This window comes from Rhincodon typus, chromosome 13 (assembly GCF_021869965.1).
Source record: "Rhincodon typus isolate 14 chromosome 13, sRhiTyp1.1, whole genome shotgun sequence".
NCBI lineage: Eukaryota > Metazoa > Chordata > Chondrichthyes > Orectolobiformes > Rhincodontidae > Rhincodon > Rhincodon typus.
Window position 1 is genome coordinate 27,717,863 of NC_063344.1, and position 15,799 is coordinate 27,733,661.

General features: G+C 39.7%; 1 protein-coding gene across 4 annotated transcripts in view; it reads left to right on the top strand.

Moving 5' to 3' along the window:
• Positions 1-480: 480 nt before the first annotated feature.
• ttc14 (tetratricopeptide repeat domain 14) overlaps positions 481-15,799 on the top strand; it is a 40,212-nt gene continuing 24,893 nt past the window's right edge. For 3 of the 4 annotated variants that reach the window (XR_007263545.1, XR_007263546.1, XM_048604684.1), the window contains exons 1-5: positions 492-780; positions 10,328-10,449; positions 12,755-12,954; positions 13,463-13,547; positions 13,644-13,773. Coding sequence is in view for 2 of the 4 variants with exons in the window: in XM_048604684.1 (XP_048460641.1) it covers positions 644-780; positions 10,328-10,449; positions 12,755-12,954; positions 13,463-13,547; positions 13,644-13,773 (674 nt within the window). In the remaining 2 variants the exon portion in view is untranslated. Of the gene's footprint in view, positions 781-10,327; positions 10,450-12,754; positions 12,955-13,462; positions 13,548-13,643; positions 13,774-15,799 lie in introns of all 4 variants that reach the window. The other variant, XM_020522692.2, reaches the window with a different exon arrangement.

Below are 15,799 nucleotides of genomic sequence, written 5' to 3' on the forward strand. Positions count from 1 at the left end.
CTTTCCCTCATTAGCCATCCTGTATCATTCTTTCCCCCCACCATCTTCTCTCACCTATGGACTTGTTGTCAGTTTGGGGGTTCAAATCTCACTTTATGACTTGAGCATAGAATAATATCCAGTCTGACACCCTGATGCAGTACTGAGGGAGGACTGCACTGTCAGGTGAAGTCTTTGTATTGGAGGGCACAGCACTGCAAGGTCCCCTCCAAGTCATACACTATCCTGAGTAGCCATTCCTTCATTGTTATCAGGTTAACATCCTGGAACTTTTCCTCACAGCACAATAAATATAACTGAAACATATGGCCTATAGATGTCTAAGAAAGTGTCTCACTTTGGAATGGACAACAAATATCAGCCATACAATGCTTGCCCGAGGTGGGTGGGGGAGGAGGGAAATTTACTGCGCGCAAACTCAGATGGAAGCAGCAGCTGCAGCAGCAGGGAGGAAATGCGCATGCGGTGACTGGAGGCCAACGGCGGTGAGTGCGCAGGCGTGTGTTGTGCTTCTGACGCTGAGTGAAATGTCTACCGGATTTCACCTGTCTGTTCAATGTGGCAACTCTCACTTCATCTCAGCAAACTTCTGGAGGCAGTATGTTATTGAGTCTGGTCAGCGGGAATTAAATTTCTCCTGAATATGAACAAGGACCTCATGCGACAATCGGTGGGTTATCACGGGCCCGCCTTGTTATCCCTTTTGAAAAGTGAACAATACGAGAACCCAGACATTCAGAGCATTTCGACCGAGTTCCTGAAAACAGCAATTCATCACAGGTATACGGTCTCGGCTTAACTAAGCTTTACCATCATCCTCGCCTACTTTAGCCAGCAGTTTTGCAGGGAATCCTTCACTGTCATCCATAACTCAGCTGCCACATAAAGTGCCAATCACCCAAAATGAACCCCCTGTAGGCCTGTGTCTATTTATTTTGTGCCTATTTGTTGTAAGGACTCGTCATGGTCGCGCAGCATCAAATTTTACTTCGTGATAGCCTTTGTGATCGTCCACAGCTGTTCGCTTATCGCTCAATCTTGTGGGATTAATTTTTTTTATTTTAGAATATGACCTATTACAGTGAACGACAGACTATGGTAATAGGTTTGCGAGTCCAGGTCAATACTGTATCCGCATAAATTTGACTCGTCATTTTTTTGCCGTTAAGTTGGCCTGCATTCAGAAAAGTTTTAACTTTTTCTAGTACTGAACTACTATCTAAGAAAAAAAACACATCGTCCAGATAGGGCTGTGTGACACAATTGGAAAGTTGACGTGTATTAGTAGAAACGATGAAAAATGTTTCATGTACTTTCTAATCAACCTGTTCAGAGACGTTATGGCACACCTCTAGGGCAGATAGGAGTTGAACCTGGACGTCCTGTCTCCGAGGTAGGAACATTACCACCATGTCACAAGGGTTTCTTCATGATTATTTGGGACCCCTTGCTTTGTCAAGTACATAAATAGATCCAGTAACCCAGAGACTGGCTACAAAATATGTTTACGAGGAGAAGTAATGTTGACGTTTGGCTGATTTAGTAAGTTTTTAAAGTTTCCATAGTCCTACCGGATCATAATGCTACTGTCTGATTACAGAGACAAATGGTGGTGGTTTAACTTGCGTCACTGCCCTCGGGGAGGTGATCGGTTAGTGGGGTGGTGTTGAGAAGGAGAGTACTTCAGGGTAACCTCAGCCGGAGTGGGAATTGAACCTGCACTGTTGGCATCACTACATCGCAAACAAGCTGTCTAGCAAAGGTCTCGACCCGAAACGTCAGCTTTCCTGCTCCTCTGATGCTGCTTGGCCTGCTGTGTTCATCCAGCTCTACACTGTGTTGTCTAGCAAAGGGCCCTGCTCTCACTCACTAAGAAGTTAAATTCTGCTTTATTCCTAAGATTTAAAACAGTAGAGGAACTGGTGGTAGAGTTAATAACATATATAAAACAAAGGAAATTCTACCCTTTCAATTAAAACACAATTGCGGATCTCCTGAATACTTGTGATCCAGAGCACAAACCGCTGCAGTTTGCAGCTTGAGTGGCTTTGGCTGAGAGTTTGAGCAGGGAAGGGCAAAATTACCTAGCATTTGTTTGGGTCAAAGAAAAGACTTTGACAATGTGAGGCAGGTAGGGAATCTAGAGTGCAGGAGCTTCAATTGTTGCAATTATCCAACATATTTGAGGGTCTTTGGATGAGTGAACTCTTCAGGATGGTTGAACTAGCTGACCATGGCACTGTGCTATAAGGATCAATTCAAGTGGGGGTGCAAAAAGGAATGTAACGATTGTGGGAAGCAGTATAATTAGGTTTATTGACATTGTTCAGTAAGGAGAAAAGTAGAGGATAATCATCGGATTTTAATCTGCATATAGACTGGAAATATCAGCAAAGAATTCTAGTGAGGAGTTCATAGATTGTGGGCTAGTGTTTTACGGAGAATGTTCTGGAACCAAACAGAACCACTCTTCTTGACCTGGTATTGTACAAGATAGGATTAATTAATGTCTTTCTAGTGAAGGTGCACCTAGGTAGCAGCAATCATAACATGATTGAATTATACATTCAGTTTTAGTCAGAGAAGATTGGATGTAACGACCCATATTTTAACCTTAAAGGCAAATGTAGGAACATGAAAGCAGCGCTAGCTAAAGTGAACTAGCAAATTGGGTTGATGATCAATACTAGTGCAGTGGCAGATAATTAAAGGGCTATTTCAGCATACGTGAGTCAGTAGTGAACGAGAAAAAACTCAAGGGAAGGACCTACCATTACTTATTCTAGTCTCTTATTTTTGTGTGTCGCACACAATCTTTAGATGTTCGGTTAACCTAATGGTATTTGTGTGAATTATAAGATGTTAATCTATTATTTGCTCGTTCTTGGGATGATGTTCCTTCTCTGGCTGCAGGGAATGTTTGATTTGTATTGGCATCTAGGACATTAAACACACAACAATCCTTACTGTATGAGAGTTGTTTCTAACATCACGCTGCAGAGTAACTTCTTTAACATTTTAGTAGCTAAGCATTAGCATTGTTATCTGCAGTTTGAGAGTGAAAGCTGTTTCTACTAAACCCCAGTATCACTTAACATTCTTTGCATCTTTACACTATTTTCATATGTATTGGTTGGTGCATCTCTGCTATAGCTCACCTTGTCAGGATTAGGTTGAAGTCTTTTTACTGTCACTGTATTCAGTTGTAATTTTTCTGCCATTGAACTTCAAGTTCATCTGATGAGCTGTCTCTATCAGTCACATTAGATTCAGTACGTAGCCTGCGATGGCTTCTTCCTCAGATTTCGAAGTTGATGAATTAGATTATCTACAATCACTTAAATTCCAGGAAGATTATTGACTATCTCATTCTGTCTGCATAGATGCACTTTTGAAGCACTAGAAATACCAAATGGATTGTGCAATCTTTTCCTTTAGTTGTCTTTCACACTGATTGCTTGCAGTTGGAGCATCACTGCTCTCGTGCAGGACATGTTTCTTTTTCCTTCATGTGTAAGTCTTGTACTTTGGCCTTGATTTTCCTGTTGGCCCTTCTGGAAGTTTTTCTTGATAGGCCTGGACTTCCCTCCGCAAAGTGCAAAGCCTTATCCATTCTCACATTAATACACTCTTGCTGATGCTTGACAAAATTTCGTACATGTGATAAGTTTTCTTGTGCGTTTCCGTTGTTGTAGCAGATATGCTCTTGCGGCTGGAACTCGGACTCGTGACTATTATATCTCTGAGTTCATAGAGTCATACAGCATGGAAATGGACCCTTTGGTCCAATCAGTCCATGCCAAACATAATTCCAAACTCATCTAGTCCTGCCTGCCTGCTCCTGGCCCATATCTCTCCAAATCTTCCTATTCATGTACTTATCCAAATGTCTTTTAAATGTTAATTGTGCCCGCGTCACCACTTCCTCAGGAAGTTCATTCCACAGGTGAACCACCCACTGAGTAAAAAAAAAAAAATTGCCCCTCATGTCTTTTTTAAATCTCTGTCCTCTCACCTTATAAATCTTTCAATTGCTCAATTTTGCAACATTCGTCTCGATGTCTCAGTGCAATCAATGTTCTCCCTCTCTTCCTGAGCTCCTGTGTTAAGTATGAACTGTTCATAAGTACCATTAGTGGAGCGTTCAAAATTAGTCAAAAGAGCTCAAATTCAGAGTGGCAATAAGCCACTCTATTAAAGAAAAACTGCTCTCAAGCAAATCTTATGACACTTGACGCCAACAGGTCCATTACTTTACTGACATTAAAGTGAAAGCGTTAAAGGGAATAAAGACTTGGCATGCAGTTAAGATGAAGTGTGATTCACACCTGGGGGATAAACCTTGACTTTGTGTTCTTGCAAATTTCATTAATAGCTTCCCTTTCCTCTTAAAAATCCTTGCATGTGTTGCCTCCCGAATTCATCACAAGTCACATACTTTGACGATGACTATGATTACTTAAGCCCCTTAATCTTTTGTAACTTGACAGCATTCGCTGACAGTTGATCTGATGTTTCTGTAAAACTGTGCCTAGTCGCATTCTCATCATTCCAGTCATGACCAAAGAATTACCTGTAATGAGTTCTCTTTTTGCACTCTTACTTTGAGTCCCCCAAAATCCATCTTTGGCCCCCTCTTATTTTCCATCTGTATGCTATCTATCATCCAAGGACATGGTTTCAATCACCAGATGAGTCCTGGCAGCAGCTAACACCTCTCTTAGTTGTTCTGCTGGACATGCAGCCCTGCATGTGTGAGTTGACATTTTCTCCAATAAGCCGATAAAGCACCAGAAACACTCAAGCCATTCATTGTCATTTTCATTTCCACCAACTTTATTCCCTAGTTACCATTTAGGTCTTCCTCCCCAGCTATTTTCTCAAACTGGACCAGAATGTTCAAAATTTTGAAACGCTATTGGATGAGGTTTTACCAAGGGCTGTTGGTGATTAACTTCAACAGAAGTTAACTTACAACAAACATTTTCTGAGATGAAAGTATTTTTTTAGATTTTTTAGGATAGCACATCATCTTTCAATTGTAGACTACACATTTTGGTGGGTTAATTTGCTTTCTATGCCTCTTTTTATTCAAACTTAGACACAGATACTCATCACCACCAACTAATCATCAGTTCTCTGGCCTTGCACCAGTTGACAACAGTCAACAGCAATAATTTACAATGGATAGCACCTACTTATTGTAGCTAACCCCAAACCACCTCAAGGGGCTTATCAAAAGTGAACGCCAATCCAAGAAAAGGATACAGTTAGGAAGAGTAAATGGAAGATTAATCTGAGTTGTATTATAGGGAAGGTCTTAAAGGAGAAGAGCAAGTAGTCAAATTTAGAGAAAGAATGTTAGTGCATGAAATCTAAACAATGATTTTCAGTGGAATGATGCAAAGATTTAATACAATTCAAGAATAGAGTTTGTACTTGCTTTGTATTTCTGTTGGAAGTTACAGAGATGATGAAGAGAACGTAGTAGTGGGATTTTGAATTGTTGCCAATGTAGTCAGCAGAATTCTGAATGAACTTGAATTTGAAAAGTTGAGATGCCACGAGAGTGCTCTGATATAGTCAGGTTTTGAGGTGACAAGAACAAAGTTGAATATCTCATCTGGAGGTGGGTTAAGGTAATTCAGATTGCAGGTATGAATTTAAGCTTCATTAAAGAAAGGACTTTTGTTTTCAAATGGATACGGGTGTGTTAATTTGGCCAGCATTTATTGTTCATCCCTAACTACCCGTGAAGGGAATGCATTGTAAAGGTGTGCTTTTGTTTGAAAAGGGTGCTAAATTGATGTACATTAAATTGTCAATGCCTTAACTATCTTAATAGAGAGCAAGGGCCTGGATTTCCTAGTGAGGTACTAAAAGCTTTTTGTATTGCCACTTAAAAGTATTGGATTATCCATACAGGAGTGAAAGATGCTGTTACAGTGATTAGAAACGTAATAAACCTGAGGATTATCCCTCCCAACTGGATTATGGAAAGGTGTTAGAAAATTATATGCATGACTGTGTGTCAAAGTTGCAGAAATATTGGGGGATGGTATACCACGGCCTCAATCATGAGAATATTACATTTGGGTCTAATGTTGTGGTAGTGCTGAAACCCGAGTGGAAAGGTACAAATGGATATGGGAGAGAAGTATAGATATTGGAATCTGCAAGGTGAGAGGAATCCGGAATTTAACGTTTAGAAGTGGACTGATGCAGAGGCAGAATGTGACAGCAGTTTGAAAAGGAGAAAAGTACTGTACCTGAGGAGGGGCCAGCATTTAATATGAGAGCCAGAAGTACTCTGGAGCTTGGTCATTGAATGGGATAATGGGAGCAGAAAGTGGTTTTCATGGATTAGGTCAGCCTTGATGATGTATATTAATTTTCCAAATACTTCCTGTCATACCTCCTTAAACTCAAAGTTGGTAACTACTATTTCTTTATAAATATTGCTGTTCTATATAATATTATCACCACGATTAAAGCCAAGGAAGATTTCCTCACACCAGCTAATCTTATATTCTATTGTCTTTCCAGCTATTTTGCAGCAATTATTCCTTGGTTACGCATTTTCCTTAGCCATTTATGAGATTTCACTATTGTGTAAAGTAGGTCAGACTTAACTCAAGCAAAATCATTGAAAACTGTAGCATGCTATTATCCTATTGGTAAAACTAGAACCACTTTGGATCCTTTTCTGTCCTAAAAGTGTAAATCTTTTGACTTTGCCTGACTTAGTTGTACAATTTTTTAATATATTTAGGTTGTCAGGTACAGATTGTTGCTGAAATATCTCGAGGACCTTTTAAAGTGACTAAATCGCACATTATAGGCTATGTTTCAGAATTCGAAGACTTGGACCCTAGATGGTGCTCCAAATCCTTAAGCTTTTGAGTTTTTCTGTGCTTTTTATGCGTGTGTTATCTTTGCATACTAATGGAAGCAGATTCGTTGATGAAAGTGCTATTTCCTTTGGGTGGTTGCTGCTGTCTCAATATTTACAAGATGTTCCACAGATCGCAAGATTTGAAAGCATTGAACAAAACTGTGAATTAAACTTTGAAAAACAAATAATGCAGATACTGAAAATCTCTCAAATAAAAGTGGACAATTTTGAAAATACTCAGGTGGACAACATTTATGGAGAGAAAAACAGGATTAATGTTTTGATTGAATGCTTTTTTTAAAATCAGAGCTGGGAACAGTTGGAAATATAATATATTTTGAGTAAGGGGTGGGTGAGACAAGGTAAAAACAGATATGCCTGAACAAACACAAGAAAAGAAGTTGAAAGCAATAAAAGGTCTCCTGGTTGAGAGAGAGAAATCTTGTAGGAAGGAAGAGTAGAACTTCAAAGGCATTCATAGAAGAGAAATGGCAGTGAATTAGATGCTAGTCGAAAAGCAGATGTTGGACATCATCGTTTAGAAGCTGCTGATGCACTCTGCATCTTTTGAAAGGAAATATCTACATTTGAATAATTTAATAAATGCATCAACAAACCTTACTAATGACTTGTTTGTAGCTTCATTTATGAGTAATGAAAAAGAATCAACTGAGCTGGTGCATCCTTGTAATGGTAGAACAGTTTTTGTTGCTTGATAATAAATGGTATCCTCCATATTGAAAAACCATTGGTGTACAAAATAGAGTCAGACAGTTGTACAGTTTGGAAAGAAACCCTTTTATCCAACTTATCCATGCCAATGAGACATCCTAAAGTAATCTAGTTCCATTTGCCAGTATTTGTCCATTTCCCTCTAAACCCTTCCAAATCATCTACCCATCCAGATGCCTCTTTTAAATATTGTAATTGTACCAGCCTCTACCACTTCCTCTGGCAGCTCATGCTATACACGTACCACTCTCTGCATGAAAAAGTTTCCCCTTAGGTCCCTTCTAAATCTTTCCCTTCTCAACTTAAATCTATGCCATTTAGTTTTGGACTCCTCTACCCCAGGAAAAAGACCTCGGCTATTCACTCTATTCATTCCCCTCATGATTTTATAAACTTCTATAAGGTCACCCCTGACACTGCAGGGGAAAATACCCCAGCCTATTCAGCCTCTCCCTATAGCCCAAACCCTCCAACCTCGGCAACGTCAGTACAGCGTGGAGCTGGAGGAACACAGCAGTCAGGCAGCATCAGAGGAGCAGGAGAGTCAATGTTTCAGGTCAGGACCCTTCATCAGTCCTGGAGCTGAGGACTGATGAAGGGTCCCGACATGAAACGTTGACTCTCCTGCTGCTCTGTCACTGCCTGACCTCAAGCTCCACACTGTATTGACTCTGACTCCAGGATCTGCAATTCTTGCTATCTCCAACCGGGCAACGTCCTTGTAAATCTTTTCTGAACCCTTTCAAGTTTAACAACATCTTTCCTATAACAGGGAGACCAGAATTGAACGCAGTATTCTAAAAGTGGCCTAACTAATGTTCTGTACAGCCACAACATGACCTCTCAACTCTTATACTCAGTGCACTGATTGATAAAGTCAAGTGTTCCAAAAGCCGCCTTCACTACCCTGTTTACCTGGAACTCCATTTCCAAGGAACTACAAGCCTGTACTCCAAGGTTTCTTTGTTCAGTAGCACTCCCCAGAACCCTGCTATTAAGTATATATGTCCTTCCCTGATTTTCCCTACCAAAATGCACACCTCACATTTATCTAAATTAAACCCTATGTGCTACTCCTTGGCCAATCTGATCAAGGTTCCGTTCTGTTCTGAGGTTAGCTTCTTCACTGTCCGCTACACCTATTTTAGTGTTATCTGCAAACTTACTAATCGTACCTCCCATATTCACATTCAAGTTATTTATATAAATGAGAAAAAGCAGTGGACCCAGCACCAATCTTTGTGGCACACTGTTGATCACAAACCTCCAGTCCGAAAAGCAACCGTCCTCACCACCCTCTGTCTCCTACCCTCGAGTCAAATTTTTATCCAATTGGCTAGGTCTCCCTGGATTCCATGTGATGTAACCTTATTAATCAGTCTAACATGCAGAATCTTGTTGAATACGTTGCTGACATCCGTATCGATAATATCTACTGCTGTGCCTTGATCAATCTTCTTTATCATTTCTTCCAAAAAAAAAGTTAGGGAAACACAGTTTCCCATGCACAAAGCCATGTTGACTATCCATAATCAGTCCTTGCCTTTCTACATACATGTTAATCCTGTCCCTCAGACTCTCATCCAACAATGTAGCCACCACTGATGTCAGGCTCACTGGTCTGTTGTTCCTTGGCTTTTCCTTACTACCTTTGTTAAATAATGGCACCACATTAGCCAACCTCCAGTCTTCTGGCGCCTCACCCGTGGCTATCAGTGATACAAATATCTCAGCAGTGGGCCCACCAATCACTTCCCTAGCTTCCCACAAAGTTCTGCATACACCCCATCAGGTCCCGCAGATATATGCATGTTTGTGTTTTAAGACCTCCAGCATCTCCTGTCTGTAATATGGACACTTTTAAAGATACCAGTTTATTTCTCCAACTTGCCTTGCTTCAATATCCTTCTTCACAGTAAATACTGACTCAAAATACTCGTTTAGAATCTCACCTATCTCCTGTAATTCTGCACATATATGACTGTTGATTTTCAAGGGGACCTATTCTTTCCCTAGTTGCTCTTTTGTCCTTAATGTATTTGTCAAATCTCTTTAACCCTATTTGCCAAAGCTATCTCATGACCCCTTTTTGCCCGCTTGATTTCCCTTCTGACTAAACATCTACTGCCCTAATTCTCCTCTGGGCATTTGCTCAATCGTAGGTGTCTATACCTGACATGTGCTGCCTCTTTTTTTCCCTTGACCAGAGCCTCAAATTCTCTCGTTATCCAGCATTCCCTACACCTACCAACGTTGCCCTTCATACTAACAGGAACAACACTGTCTCTGGACTCATGTTGTCTCACTTTTAAAAGCCTCCCACTTTCCACTCATCCCTTTTACCTCTGAATAGCCTCACCCAATCATCTTTTGAAAGTTCTTGCCCAATACAGTCAAAATTGGCCTCACTCCAATTTATAGCTTCAATTTTTGGATCAGGTCTATCCTCTTCCATAACAATGTTAAAACTAGTAGAATTATGATCACATGCTGAAGCATTATTTAATGCAGCTTAAGGTTACATATAAAATAGTTTTGATGTTTTGTATGCAAGCACTTAGGTTAATTTTTCCAATGAAATTGTTGATCTAAATCAGTTTGAATTTCACAGTACACCAATTATAAATTATTGTGGATAATTGGACCACATCATAATATAGAGATCAATTGTTTTCAATGAGCTGTACTATTGTTTTACAGAAAGGCTAGAAGAAGTGATAATATTGCTATACAGCAATTTGTTGCAAGAAAAGCAGACCTTCTCTTCGCTCCAACATGGAAGTCAATGGCCAGCACTGATTTGAATGATGAAGAGACTGAAGGTGGTGATCATATAACAAGTGCATGAAGTTATCTATACCAGTGTTCTTTTTCATATTTCTTAAACTTTTCTTAAAGTTTAAACATTTAGAATATTTCTTCAATTTTGTGTAAAAAAATGCATACCAATTAGATTAATATCTTAATTAATTTTTCCAACTAAAATTTTCCAAAGGATTATTATTCTTTAGCTCACCTCCTTCTAGATACTGCGTGACTTTTTAATTGAAGGAAGTTATACCTTTGCCTTTACTGTCTTGAGGCAAATGGCAGGTTATTGTAACAACATTCTGAAATCACCTTTAAGAGCAAGTTCAGGATTCCATACCCATTTCAGAAACTTGAGCACATAATGTTAGCTAACATTTTAGAGGTGCAAACTTTCAAAAAAGATAATTGCGATGTCAATTGGACATAAAAGATTACATGGCAATGGGGTGGTCGGGGGTTTGAGGGAGGTGATGGCTTAATGGTATTATTACTGGACTGTTAATCCAGACACCCAGATAATGTTCAAGGAGCCTGGGTTCAAATCCCCCCCATGACAGATGTGGAATTTGAATTCAATTTAAAAAAAAAAAAAATCTGGAATTAAGTGTCTCATGATGACCATGTTCCATTGTCAGAAAAAACTCCATCTGGTTCACTAATGCCCTTTAGGGAAAAAATCTGTCATCCTTACCTGGCCTACATATGACTCCAGACCCACAACAATGTGGTTGACTCTTAGCTGCCCGCTGGGCAATGAATGCTGCCTAGCCAGTGACGGCCTCACCCCATGAATGAATAAAGAAAAAAAACTTCCAGAAGACCAGGAAAGTTACGGTCGATATTCGTTCCTTGGCCAACGTTTAAAACAGATAATCAGGTCATTTATTTAGTTGCTGATTTTGGACTCTTCTGTGTGCAAACTAGCTGCCATATATTTTACATTGCAATAGTGACTACACTTGTGTACCTCATTGGCTGTAAATTGCAGCCTAAAGTATAATCATGTACGAAAGGAAAAGTTGAGGTTGTGAAAGGTGCAATATGAAAGTTAGTTGTTTATTTCCTTCCTGTTTGAATGGAAATTACTCTTGGATATCTGGTAATTACTCATGATTAAAGCAGTACGGCTTGCTCTAAAACAATATGATCTAGTCCTAAAATGGCCCCTTCTACACTAAGATATAAAATGTCTCAATTGCATTTTGTCATTCTTAAGTAACCTGAAGAGAAGTGAAACAAGGTGGATTGAGCAGTTACTGTAATTATTTAGAATTAGAATGTTAATCAATATTTGAATTTCAGCATTTGAAATAAATGTTGTGCTCATTATTGACGATACGAAGGTGGGTCGAGTTGTGGACAGTGCGGAGGGCTGTTCTAGGTTACAAAGGGACATTGATAGGATGCAGAGCTGGACTGAGAAGTGGCAGATGGAGTTTAACCCTGAAAAGTGTGAGGTGATTCATTTTGGAAGGACGAACTTGAAAGCAGAATACGGGGTTAACGGAAAGATTCTTGGCAGTGTGGAGGAGCAGAGGGATCTTGGGGTTCATGTTCACAGTTCCCTGAAAGCTGCCACCCAAGTGGATAGAGTTGTTAAGAAGGCATATGGTGTGTTAACTTTCATTAATAGAGGGATTGAGTTCAAGAGCCGTGAAGTTATGCTCCAGCTATACAAAAGCCTGGTTCGGCCACAATCTGGAGTATTGTGTCCAGTTCTGGTCGCCTCATTACAGGAAAGATGTGGAGGCGTTGGAAAAGGTGCAGAGGATATTTACCAGGATGTTGCCTGGAATGGAGGGAAGGTCTTACAAGGAAAGGTTGAGAGAACTAGGGCTTTCCTCTTTAGAACGACGAAGGATGAGAGGTGACTTGATAGAGGTGTACAAAATGATCAGAGGTATAGATAGTCTCTGGCTGTCTACTCTTTTTCCTAGGGTGGAGGTAGCTATTATGAGGGGGCATAGTTTTAAAGTGAGTGGACGTAGATATCGGGGAGACATCAGAGGTAGGTTCTTGACTGAGAGTGGTAGGGGCGTGGACTGCATTGCCGGAGAGGGTAGTGGAGTCGGCCTCATTAGGGGCATTTAAGAGGCTATTAGATAGGCATATGGATGATAGTATAATGTAGGGGTGGAGGTTAGATAGACCTTAGGATTAGGGTAAAAGTTTGGCACAACATCATGGGCCTGTACTGTTCTATGTTATATGTTCTATTATCGCTTAAAATGGTTTACACACTACTATGGTTACGTTTTTATTATGATAGAACCCCAAGCTCTCCTCTATATCCTGAAATCCTGTTTTCTTTTGTAGACTATTACGCAATTATGCCTCCTATAGAGCAGCTGATGGAAGTTCCAAGTGATGACAAAAGACAATACTTTTTCCGTGATATAGAACGTGGGGATATAGTGATTGGACGAGTTACATCCATCCGTGATTTCGGGTTCTTTGTAATGTTGATCAGCCTTGGAGGAGACCTTGTACGAGACATTGAATCATTGGAAATAACAGTAAGATATTATAACATGGGTTATTGTCAGAAATAATTAAAATATTTTGAAATTATCCAAATAAATAAGTTATAAATGTAAATACTTGAGGGGTAAGAGAATTTTCAAAATGATGTTGCCAGATTTGCTGTCTGAAAAATAATAAAGCTTGCATTGAAAATTAGTCAGTTTCTTTTGTAAACAACTGGAAATATAAAAGAAATATGAAGACACAATTCTCTCTCTTTTTTTTTTAATGACTACCTCAGCTTTTGAGCAGCACAACCCAAAGTGAATTAGCCAAGTCATGCTGAGGCTTCTCATTTTTGTCTACTGTATAATGTCCATCCAAAATTTATTACTCCCTGGCCTACAATTAACTGAGTTTTCTTCACAAAGATTCAAATATTTGAAGCCTCAGAACTGACCTTTAAGTTAACCAAATAATCTTTTAATTTGCCCAAAACAAATTTTTAGTATATGCAAAGAAAATTGAACAATATATTAATTACATGTTAAATTATTACAGGCACTTTGCCCCATAAGAGATGTTCCTTCACATGGCAAACATGAAGATCCTATGTCTTACTTCCAAGTAGGAGATCTCATAAGAGGTATTGAAAGTCTTTTTGTTTTGGGGGGTGAGGGGAAGTTGTTGACTCAAATGCATCTCCACTTTCCTACATGTATCTGTCTCTAATTTTTTTCAGCGGCCTTAAAAGATGTTGATCGTTACCATGAAAGGCTTGCAGTAACTTTGCATCCTTCAGCACTTCCAACTCATCTTTCTCATTGGAAATTAGGTGTCATCAGTAGGGAGGATCTTCCTACTTATTACAGGTACAAATGTGCGACACCCACCTTCACAGTAAATCGTAGTCAAGAGTGCTGATAACCAATGTTCCTATATACGTGTATGAGAGAAGTTTATCACCTTAGAAAGATTTTATTTTAGTTGTTGGTGCTGTGAAAGTCTCTAAATATTTGTCACCAGAATTCCAGTATTAAAATTTTAAACACATTGTAAACAACGAAAACACAGATTATCTATTATCAAGATATTTGATTATTAACTTTGAGGTTTAATGTTTACAGGTTTGTGGGCAGTGAATTTGGAGAACTGACCAAATGCCTAGACTTTTATTTTTGAAAGGACATTAGTCCCTCTTTGTAACTTACAAGAAGTGATGTAACATGACTTAAGTACTTGCTTGGACTTGTTTACTGGAAAGCACATCTGGGTTTACAGCTTTGGTTTGAATATTATTTAAACTTCTGCTGGGGTGCAGCCTGCTGAATGAAAAGCTACCCAGCTCGTCCCCCTACCTTTTCGGTTGGAAAAAAGTCCTTCCGGATATTCCAATGTGAGAACGGAAGATCTTATGCAGCTGATACCTGAAAGGCCTCTAAATTCTTGACAATTTCTGGATGAACTGAATCTGCAAAGGACCCAGTGACAACTGCTTGTGTTTAGTGAGATAGCAAGAACTGCAGATGCTGGAGTCAGAGATAACAAAGCGTGGAGCTGGAGGAACACAGTAGGCCAGGCAGCATTAGAGGAACAGGAAAGCTGACGTTTCAGGTTCGGACTCTTCTTCCCCTGATGCTGCTTGGCCTGCTGTGTTCCTCCAGCTCCACACTTTGTTATCTTTTACTTATGCTTGTGTTTAGTGTTGCTTGCCTAGTGTGTGAGAACGCCAAATGAGAACCACCTTGAACATTTCATACTTTATCCATAGTTTTTTTTTGCAATAATTAAGCTATTGGCCAAAGTGTCTCTTTTCCCCCAAAAGTAAACTCTGAAGAGGAAGCGGTTTGTTTTTCTTTTTAGTTGGTGTGTGATTCGGAGTGCAGGAAGTAAATAATTAGGTAAATATTTATGCTTTCCTATTCCAAACTGTGTTTATCAGCTTTATACTTTTGCCAAATAAGCCCTGTTTTCACATTAAATCAGCCTAGTTGATGGGCCCTTTGTTTTGGTCTGAATCTAATGTAAAGTATGTGTTTGGACATTTTGGTTACTGGGCAAAATGTTTATATTTATGTTGTGACTAGTAGGGTAGCGGGATGAAAGAGAGAGAAGACTGTAGCTCTCCATTCGGAGGCAGTGGTCTAGTGTTATTGTTGCTCGATTAGTAACCCTGAGACCCAGGTAATGTTTGAGGTTGGAAAAACACCACGGTATATGGTGGAATTTGAATTTGATAAATTTGGAATCAGAAGTTGAATGAGGACCATTGTCAGCTGGTCTGGTTTGCTGATTTCCTTTAGGAAAGGGAACTGCGATCTGGTCTGGCCCACATCCAACTTCAGACCTACAGAAATATTGTTGACTTGACTGCCCTTGTGGCAACACACTCCCTCTTATCCAAGGGCAACTTAGGATGGGTAATGTATGCTAGCCCAGCCAGTGACACCCACAGCCCATGAGTGAATAATAAAAAAAAATCCTCGGTTGTGACATGGAAGAGGGGACTTGTGGGATAACCAAAAACAAGAAATGTGTAATTGGAAGTGGGGTAATAATTGAAAAGGATAAAATGCAGAATGGCAGGTTTCTTGTGGGCCAAAGTAAAACTTGTGTTACTGAATGGCTACTTTTGATACAAATGAGTATGTACAGCAGTCTGGAATTGATTTTTACTTTTTGAAGGAATTGACTATTGCGCAATTGCTGAGTGTGGCAAAAGACTTGCAGTTAAAGATTCCAGCTAGGAAACTTGAAAGTCAGAAACCAGTAACTGGAAAATTGAAGCGAGAAAGCTAGAAGGACGAGTGGAATCCATAGAAGGCAAGATTGCACTGGCACAAGTTGGAAAGGAAGAAGCTAGAGCAAGAATTTGAGAGGAAAAGGAATGCACATTTC